The following is a 10743-nucleotide window of genomic DNA, read 5'->3' as shown; positions in this document are numbered from 1 at the left end:
GGAAAGAATAGTAGGAGGAAGAAGAGGAGGAGGAGGAGGAGGAGGAGGAGGAGGATGCAGAGCTATTTTCATCTCGGACGTGTCATTTCCTCTCCTCTTCATCATAGGCGCCATTGACGGAAAAAAATTGCCGTACTGTAACTACCGTTTGAAAACTGCGGTGTGATCAGACACAGTAGTAGGTGAAAATGTTCTATGAGAATCAGCGGCTCCCAATAAAAAAAAAATCAAGAACAGGGAAGAAAATAGTCCTTAATAACTGAGGATTTACTCACCTTCCTCCAAAGAGCTGCATCCCCAGCAGAGCAAACACCACAATGAAGAGAAAGAGAAGAAACAGCAGGCTGATGATGGACTTCATGGAGCTCATGAGAGACACTACCAGGTTCCTGAGAGAGGCCCAGTATCTGAAAGGGGGGGGGGGGGGGGGGAGAAAATCACATACTTTTTTTAAAACAATTTTGTGCAGAGCTCGGAAACAAAAATTAACTGTACCAAAAAAAACATAGTTCCAATCCAAGCTGTTAGGTTGGTAAAAGGTCTCGTTATCTCACTTACTTGGTGATCTTGAAAATTCTCAGAAGTCTCAGCGCCCTCAGTACGCTGATCCCGAAAGACATGCCGGGCCTGAAGAAGCCCCAAACCACCTCGAAGATGCTGCCGAATATCACCTGCAAAAACATGTCAAATCCATGCAACAAAACAGTCATGTCCCCATTTATGTTTAGTGTGTATAAGGTAAAAATACTCTCCGTTTCTTTGATGAAATGGTGTTAATGTTTGTATGTCATGTATGTGATTTGTGACATTCATGTCAGGAAATTCACTTCAGTTCCTTTTTTTTCCTATTCTAGTAATACTGTATATGGATTCCAAATCAGAGACGAAGGGAGCCTACCCCACAGTCGAAGCAGTTGAAAGATGAATGAAAGTAGAGCCGGAAACCTAGGCCATACATCTTCAAAAACATCTCGAACAAAAACAGCCCCAGGAAAACAAACTCTGCATAGTCTAGAGATGAGGACAGAAAAAAGGAAGCAAATAAATCAAATAAGAAGTAGGAGGCGTAGCTGTCTGACAAAAACAATGCATTCGTAAGACATGGCTTGAATGACTTTTTTAAAGCAATGCATCTGAAGAATATTGTAAAGAGAAAAACCCTACAGAGGAAGATGGTGAGCCAGTCGGGCTGGTCGTGGTGGACTATGGCCACACAGACGGTGTTGAGAGCCACTAGGCTGAGCACCATCAGGTAGAAAGTGTCTGTCTTCACCATGCGGCGGATGGAGATGCGTAACATGCGCTCTTTACGTCGCAGGTAGGCGGCGGGGCCACGGCGGCCGCTGCGGAAGTTCATCCTCGATCGAGACATGTCTGAGAAAAAAGAGAGAGAATCACAGGGGGAGGAAAACATATCAGGCGGGAGAGTGAGAAGGAGGTAAAAAGTACAACTGAGGGGACTTCACTCACTGGCAGTGGACGCGTCTGTAGGCTTTCCGTCTCCTGGCGCTCCTCTGCGTGCACCCGTCCTCTTCTTACTCCCTCTCTTTAGCACTAAAAAAATCAAATGTTCAAAACCTCAATGTTTACATGATGTTGATCGATTTCAAATGTAGATGAAAACAGCAGAAGGAACTGATCATTCTTGGTCAGTAGGCTGGGCTATTTGGCACTTTTCCATGGTACCTACAGTTATCAAAGCAAACTTACTGTTATTACCACTTACCAATAGAGTTTTTGGCCACATGAACCTGTGGTTAAGTAGGTCACATTGCTGGCATCATGAATCGGTTATGCACTTCATTCAGGTGTGGGTGTACATAAAAGTTTAGTTGTGTCTTTATTCAGTGATCACAGGACTGTTAAAGAAAGACCTGTAGCGCTGGGATATTTGGCACCCCATGCACGAGAAAGAGTTGTGGCGATGCAAAGAGTCTACACTCACCGAAACATTTCAGTGAAGGATTTTAAAAGCTCATTTTGAAGATAATTCCTGTATTAATGACGAATGATTGATATAGTCAGTAAAGTGTGTGTGACGCTCACCCACCCTCTAAACTAATCAAATTTACGTTTAGTTTCTAATTTTCAATTTCATTTTACTGCCAATTTTATACACATATAATGTTTAGCATTGCAAGGTCATGTCAAGTTTGATTCCTATTTTTTTCCGTGGTGCATGTAAAAGGGTTTGCAGGAGGAAAAATATTTTAACAGTCTGATCATTCTGACGTCAGAGGAATCTCGTCATCTTCAATGATCAAGTGTATTAAAGAGTTCTGTTGTGATTGTTATGTAAAAGTGACTCATGAGACCCACCTGTTAAGTGACCAACGTGTTAACGTCACAAGGTGCATGTCTGCAAAGGGGGGGGGGGCTTTGTGTTTCACTAGTGAGACTGAGACTGAACTCATAATCATACATCAAGCAATTGTTCTGTTGCTATGGTTACCTGTACCTTTGCACAATGACGTACACAGTAGTACAGAGGTGGTTAAACTGTCGACTGCAACAAGGTCTGACATGTTTTATCGAAATACAGTTAAAACAATTACTCTGATCTAACAGGGTATTTACTGTGGCCACTGATATATCATGTAATAATCATCGGCCTGTGTGTTATGGGGTTTAAGAGTGATTGGTCTAAAAGTGTGTGTGAACTCACCATCTAACGGCGATCTCCCTGAATTCTTATTCTCCTCTGCAAGCATGACCTCCTCTGTAACACAAGAAAATTGGAGGTTATACACAGACATGTTTATTTTCATTGAGGCACAATTTATTATCAGACATGTTAGTATGATACAAAGAACACTCATTTTCTTTAGGGATGTCTGCAAACGTGTACAGGAAGTTAGGCCTAGCTGATCTTAACCTGTGCTTTTAGAGGCCGGTGTGACCTCCATTACAGAGAAAGAGCTCTTACTCTCTTTTACATGCTCCCAATATCATTCTCTCTCTCTCTCGCTCTCTTCCCACATTCACCCACATCGCACACATAAATGCACTGAATCTGTGTCTTTCTCTCTCACACACACACACACTCACACACACACATATGCACACACAAATAAAGTTGTTATGTGCAAGTGTACATGCACACACATTTAAGTCAGTGAGTCAGTTTCACCTTTTTCTCACCCTGTACTTGCGTGGGAGACTAGTGGTGTAGATAGCCATGTGCAATGTGTGTGTGTGTGTGTGTAACTTGACAGGGCTGCTCTACTGTAGATCCAAAAGTGTCCGTAGCACAGAGATTTCCACAGGAAAACATTTATGTTAAGTTGTTTAAATGATAGTTCTCATAATGAATAGTAATTTAGAAAAATAAAACGTATCACTTTTCTTGCCTTTTTCAGGTTAGAAGATACACTTGATACAACTCTTATGTATTCTGGGCTACACCCACCAGTGCCTCTAAAACTCACCAATTACCTCAATATGTCTTCGTTTTATCCGTACAAAATCAAGAGAAAGTTGTGTTTAAACAATGTTTTATTTTACAAATATTTGTGACTGATACCTGACTCGAACAGCATATTCAACAGATGGGAGAGTGATCACTTATCTAACTCCCAATTAATTATTATTTTCTAATTTTCTATTCCTTTAAATACATTTGACTGCTTACTCAGTCCCCTAGCCTCTATCTATATACTCTAGGACGTATATGTCCATGAAACTCATAATTCATAGGTGTTTGTCTGCAGTTGTAAGGTCATTCTGCTGCCCAGTACCTGCCCTGTCTATCCATGCTCGGTAGCCGTTCAGTTCTCGTTCCACCTGCTGCTGCCGGCGTAGCTTCATGAAGGCCCGCCTGTTCTCCACCCTCTCCCTCTCCTTGGCAAATTCTCTGAAGAAAAGGGCGCGTTTACAAATAATGCTGTCATAATGCATTTAACACGGGCAGACACTGCAGCATAGGGAGGAGCCACACACTCACCCAGACAGGACACCCAACACCAGGTTCAGCACGAAGAACGAGCCAATAATGATGAGAGGGATGAAGTAAATCCAGTTCCACGTGGAACCCAAGGCATCGTTGGTCTGGAATCCATAACATTCATTTTGTCATTTATACACAAAATGGACTAAACAAGAGACGTTTTCATTTGCTTTTCAGCAGAACTGGAGTCTGGGATCTCACGTTGTAGAGGACGGCCGTCCATCCCTCCATGGTGATACACTGGAAGACGGTGAGCACGGCAAACAGGATGTTGTCGAACTGCGTGATGCCGTCATTGGGCCCGATCCAGGTGTCGTTGCAGTCGTAGCTCTCGGGACAGTTCCTCACTCCACAGGCGAACGCCAACTCCGTCGAGTCAACAGTCTCATTGTCTAGATAAAGAAGAAGAAGCACATGGTAAAAGTTATAGTCTTTGGTTTGATAATAGATCCAACTCCTGTCAAACAAATTGAATACTTTCCCAGAATATCAAACTACTATTACTCTGTTGAATTAATTGCTTTGGGAGTTACTTCATCTGGGTGGTAGGATGGCACTAGACTAAAGGAGAGAGGGCCGACCAGTAACCATGGGGTCGCTGGTTCGATCCCCGGTACCAGACAGAAGGGTGTTATTTGTAAACCTAATGGCGGATTGTTTTAATGATAAATCAGGAGGGCTAGATCAAGAGGTATAAATAGCATCCAGGAATGGTGCACCTATCAGAGTGCAAGGAATGAGGATGAGGAGATGTAGCTTTCTTTAGGCTATATTCTTTTCGCCGTATTTATTTAAATCCCTGGTATTGTCTTCCAGTTTTATTTCACAAACTCAATACAGGAGAAATCAAACAAATAAAGCAGGTATCAGAGAGACGATGAGCCACCTGCTGGCTCGCATGAATCTCTCGGACTAACTGTCAGAAAACAAAACTTAACTTATACTAAAGGCCGTGAGCAACTGCTCTTAAAGCGACAGTAACCATTAATCTCAGAGCCTTTTATACAGCGGATGGTATTACATGTATGGTGCCCACCATCTCTACCATTGTGTCCTAGAGCAAGGCACTTATCCCCGAACTGCTCCAAAGCCGCTGTACTATGGCTGACCCTGTGTCTGATATGCAAAAACGAATTCCAATGTGCGTTGTGGAAATTGGCTAATAAAGAAACTTAACTACCTTCAAGAAATACCTGGTTAACAGAGTTTTTCCACACTATATGACCATTTCCACTGATGTTTTAATTCCCACAGTATTTTATTTTCTTGACATTGATTATATTGCTTGTTCTTGTTGCTTAACGGCTTATTTATGCATTATGTGTAGGTGGCAAATAGCCTACATTATAATGCCCTGCTCCCACTGAACAAATGTGATTATTATAAAGATGAATCTCTCTGTGCTGTGAGCAGGATTTTTCAACATCTAATTCCGTCATTGGTCAAGTATGCATGAATATCTTTATGTCCTAAAACATAACTTGAGAATATCATTACATTTAGATTTTTTTAGGGGAACCATTATATGGTTGTAAAAAGTGTCCCTGCTACAAATACTGTGAACCTATTCAGATTTTAATTTCTATAATCAATCCATCTCAGAGTCGTGTTGGGCGATGACAGTAAATGAGGTGGTGTGGCGTGTGATTGCAGGGTGTTGACTAATTAATCAGTAGCTAAATCAGCCAGCAAGAACTCTGTTGTAAACCACACATTTTGTTTAGCTTGCTGGTAAACCAGTCATCAGCAATCTTCCAAAGGCGCTGGTATTGTGATAAAAGCAGGTGCCCACAGATGGCCAGGTGGTCGAGACAAAGTCTTTATTGTTCTACACTCAAACAGTTTGATGTCATAACGCATGTTAGGAGTTAAAACTAGAGGAAGAAAACCTGCTGTAATTGACTAGTAATATGATCTGTGTTCACAAAATGATGCTATAAATACACTTTTTGATTTTACCAAGCTGTTTAAATTCACATATAAAATATTGTCACAAAGAAATTGTGTGGGACTTTCAGTGGGACTTTTAGAAATGAACCAGAACAACAAATATTGACCAAGAACGGCTATAGGACATTCACAGACACAGTAAAAAAAAACTATTCTGTGGTGTTATGAGACATTGCTTAATTATTAATCATTAATATGAAACAAAAAACCTCTTTGCTTTACAACATAAAAGAGTCCGTGTTAATGTGTGTGTGGGCCATACCGGTGATGTCTATAGACGGAAGGCAGGTGTGGTGAAGCTTCCCGCTGTAGAACTCCAGGCCGATGATAGCAAACATGAGGATGGCGAAGAACAAGAGAAGACCGATCTGGAGCAGCGGGATCATGGCCTTCATGATGGACTTCAACACAATCTGCAGGCCTTAAAGTCATTCACAAAGAGAAAAAAGAGGGCGTCGCATTCAGGAATAGCACCACAGTGAACAATGTTTTTTGTCAGTACTTATTGTCTGTTGGCTCCACTCACACGTGAATTATATTATATTAAGTAACTTGTGTCTGCAATCATGTAAAAAGGTAGTCCCATTCTACCATAACTGCATTTAAGAGATTCAAGAAAACATATTCATTAGCCTCTGACTCTGACTTCAGTTTTGCCTTTACACCTCACTGCTTCAAGTTGAACCAAACAGAACACAGTCATGCTACTATAAGTGCAGTAATTAGCTGTCGAGAAGGGTAAGAACTGGAATGCACTTGCTTTTTAACATGTTCAAAAGAAAAATTTGTTACATATCTCGGCTGTTTTTGCAGGTTTTTTATTAAACAAAGGGTGCCATTTGAAGCACACATTGTGGGAATATACAGTATATTAGTGGGTTTAAGCTGTTAAATGCGGAAATATAAATATAAATTTCAGCTTTATAGTTTCAAAAGAATTCTTAAATTGTAGAGAATTACTCACTGGGGATCCCAGAGACGAGTTTGAGAGGTCTCAGCACTCGCACGGCCCTCAGGGTCCGAAGGTCGACTGGGATGTTCATGTGGGCACCAGCAGTGGCCAGGATCCTGATGGACAACAAGCACGCAAACATTTTGTATACAGTATATTTGGTTCAGAGATATTTATTATCTTCTATCTGCTAGCTACGCCGGGCCCCCTTTGTTAACATCCCCTTTGTTTACTACTTCTGACTGCGCTGCCAGATTCAGCACCAACCGTGGCTTCAAGTTTGCAGAAGACACAACAGCAGCGGGTCTTGTCAGTGAACAACAGCAGCTAAACAGGATGGTGATAGTGAAGACGGCCAGCAGGATCACACCACACACACACACACACACACATACACAAACAAACACACTCCCCCACCACCACCACAATTAACATTACAGCCTGACAGCCAATTAACTGTAAAGGACAAACTTGAAATCCAGCACTTTATCGAAACTGATGTCTGTTGTTTGATTTTATACGAGAGATCATTTTTAATTATGTATTACTGTCTTTTTAACACTGTTGGAACTGGTGAGAAACAACATTGCATTTAGTTTTTGTATCCAAGTACAGTAGTGAAATGATAATAAAGGAAATCCTGAATCTTGACTTGAACATACCAGTTGACAGAGCCTAGTATGTGTATGTGTATTTTTTTTTTAGATATTTTTTGGGCATTTTCATGCTTTATTTGACAGTGGAGAGAGACAGAGGTGAAATGGGGCAGAAAGGGGAGCGACATGCAGAGAACGACCGCGGGTGGGAATCGAACCCGGGTCCGGTGCTGGGCCCGGCCCGGGAGGGGGACGCCTTACCAACTGAGCTAAAGGCGCCCCCAGAGCCTAGTATGTATATTAACACTAGATGTATTGAGTGCACACATAATACAGACAGGTTGCAGTTCATGAGGAGATATTCCCTGATTTTGACAAAAAGGTATTTCGACAACAAGCTGTCTCCAGAATAGCTGAATCCACCTTTAATAGTTATTATTTGTGATGACCTAAAAAAGTGAAAAAGATATCTGGGTTAAAAAAGAGAAAAAGCGTCAAGACATACTGCACAACAAAAATGTATTTAACCATTATAAAACCATTTGTGGCTAAATCTGATGCAAAGTCTGTATTTCCTTCCTTATGATTAATATAGTTTGTCTTGGGTGTCTGAAAGTGAAATAAATATGTAAAAAGGCAACAAATGGGAGTAAGTAATGAACTGATTAAATTTCACACAGCCTTACAGAATATCCATTTGGTGTACCACACTTGCTTGGGGTGAGACAAAGAATACACAGCCACAAACACCTGGCAGGCATCTTTACTCACATCTGCCCACGCATGAATTGATGTCCATCCACCTCCACACAAAACACTGAAAAACAGCATCATGTGCAAAAGGGTGATCTCTTACCAACCTTCATCATAAATCACATGTGAATATTATTTCCTAACAATGGCGAAAACATAAGGAAAACAGATACACAACTGCAGCAAAAACAAAATCCCTTTGGGATAGATTTGCATTTAGAGTCATTATCAACCAAGCCAATTTTGTGACCTGTACCCATTAAGTCCTTGCCTAAAGTGATGGTCAATATGCAGCGTTCATTTTCTAATTAACATTCTAACTGAGTTGTGAAAATTATCCTAGAAATCATACTTGTTTTCAATATTTGTGTCTGATACATACGCAGAGATCCAAATATACAAACACATAATATCTTTCAACAGCATTAGGAACTGTGGGGGAGGGTATGGGTTGTGTGTGTGTGTGTGTGTGTGTGTGTGTGTGTGTGTGTGTGTGTGTGTGTGTGTGTGTGTGTGTGTGTGTGTGTGTGTGTGTGTGTGTGTGTGTGCGTGCAGGGGGTAGAACGCACATGGCAGGAACTCAAGTGTGAGCCTACGCAGAATCTCTCCTGAAAGCAGTGGGAGGGAGAGAGGCCGAATGAGCAAGTGAATGAGCGAGGCAACGTTTACACTATTGCGGATAAACCTGTAAGTGCTGTTCAAAGTGGTGAAAGCTCACTGTCCAAACCAATGGGGGATGGACATTTTGTCTTAAATAATACAGTCAATACCGAATGCTAGTCACTGTGCAGGATGGCCGAGCGAGTAACCGTCTGTGGAGATTAAAGAAAGTCAAAAAAACATTGTAGGAGAAAGGACCAAGACTTTGCATTATCTGGGACCAGAATCCAAGCCGAAATACAGAAATATGTAAAAGAGGCTGAAGGAGCGAGTTTACTTTAGGCCAGCTTATCTGGAGGAAAAGATGTCTTCTCCAAAATGTGCACAGTAGCTCATCACAAACAGTGTATATAGACTGATGGGTATTGTATGAGGTACTCCAGTGATTTACTTCTGTAAAGTTAAGGTGACTCTCCAGAGACATCTTAAAAAAGAACAGTCAAAATTGGTGCAGCTGAGGCCAAGATATCTGATTATTAGTCCTACATTGTCCACGATACAAGTCAATAACGTATTTCCTTCCCTTACAGGTGAATGCCATTAACCCCACACCACCACACCCAACCTTTCAGTTGTACATTTGCAGCCTCCAGGCACTAGTCAACATAATAATGTGACAGAATATATTTTGAATACACTATATCGGGGGCTCATTTTTTGGTTAGTCGATTGTTCAGTCTGCCACTTTGGTCCACATTGAAATAGCTCAACCACTTTTGGACGGATTGCCATTAAACGGGACACAACTTCATTTTCCCCTAAGGATGAATTATTTTCAGTCTGGTGTTTCCTTCACTTTTAACACTTTTAACACATCTATTTTATACAAGATAACGGTGGCATGTATAAACTTTAGTATGTCTTAATTTCTATGTTTTAAGTTGGTGCATGTTTAAGAAGTGTTGTTTCTACACACAAATAACCGCACAGCTAGATGTAGTGGAATATCAAATCAACAACACCAAAAAATAAGTCTTGTTTTGTGGCACTAATGGGGATCCCAGACAATCATTGTTACTTCAGCGTCATTTGGGTGTTTAGTGTAAATGTAAATGTAGTGAGTGAGTGAGTGAGTGAGTGAGTGAGTGAGTGAGTGAGTGAGTGAATGAGTGAGTGAGTGAGTCAGACAAAGAGATGACAGAGTGAGAGACACTGAGGCAGAGCAGGAGCAGAGGAGTGGGAGAATGTGTAAATTGCCTTCAAACCAAACACACTGAACAAAGGCAGGCAGCAGCACTCGCTCCTTCAAGGCTGCACTCTCAACACCACAATTCAGCGGAGGCTCCCTCAAAATTGAAGCAAACATTCTCTCTGCTTGTGGTAGCACATGAATCAGCGCTAAACACACGCACAAAAGGCCATTTTATTTTTGTTTAGTTTTGAAATAGTTTTTCCTGCAGAAATAAAATTCCATCAAAATATTGCTGTTTATTACAGGAAGGAAAAGGGGAAGCAGTCCCTAACTGGTTTAAATTACTTGGGGTTCCACAGGGTTCAATTCTTGGTCCCATTTTATTAATCTCCACATGCTCCCACTAGTTCATATATTCACAATAACAATATTTCCTATCACAATTAAATGACTTTACATATCACTGCCACTACATATGACTGTTGGCTGGAACTCAGCAGACACATTACTTCATCACCGGTAAATAATATTAATTTAGTCATCCGCTGTATCCTGGTTGAGTCCCTAAAAGTCATTAAACCTGTTTCTTATTCAGAAAGCAGCGGCCAGGATGATGATACACAAACATGTTTTATGTAAATATTCTGTCTAACTTAATTTACCCTGTTCAAACTGCATTTTGCCAGTATGCAGCACCCCATATAAAAAAACAGTATTGCAGGATTGAAATTTTTCTTAGTATAAATAACTTGTA

At 41.0% G+C, this 10743-nt stretch overlaps 1 protein-coding gene across 1 annotated transcript in view; it reads right to left on the bottom strand.

The window, feature by feature from the left end:
- cacna1eb (calcium channel, voltage-dependent, R type, alpha 1E subunit b) overlaps positions 1–10743 on the bottom strand; it is a gene marked incomplete at both ends in the record, with an annotated part of 52855 nt that overhangs the window by 22805 nt on the left and 19307 nt on the right. Inside the window, 11 exons of the mRNA XM_080033785.1 lie at positions 276–407; positions 559–671; positions 899–1011; positions 1165–1374; positions 1471–1554; positions 2666–2719; positions 3738–3853; positions 3944–4047; positions 4148–4338; positions 6159–6317; positions 6861–6964. Of these exons, the coding sequence (XP_079889911.1) occupies positions 276–407; positions 559–671; positions 899–1011; positions 1165–1374; positions 1471–1554; positions 2666–2719; positions 3738–3853; positions 3944–4047; positions 4148–4338; positions 6159–6317; positions 6861–6964 (1380 nt within the window). The remainder of the gene's footprint in view (positions 1–275; positions 408–558; positions 672–898; positions 1012–1164; positions 1375–1470; positions 1555–2665; positions 2720–3737; positions 3854–3943; positions 4048–4147; positions 4339–6158; positions 6318–6860; positions 6965–10743) is intronic.

Source organism: Ammodytes marinus, assembly GCF_949987685.1.
Source record: "Ammodytes marinus genome assembly, chromosome: 9".
Classification (NCBI taxonomy): Eukaryota; Metazoa; Chordata; class Actinopteri; order Uranoscopiformes; family Ammodytidae; genus Ammodytes; species Ammodytes marinus.
Note: the sequence above shows the minus strand (reverse complement) of the source record. Positions and strands in the feature narration are given on the sequence as shown.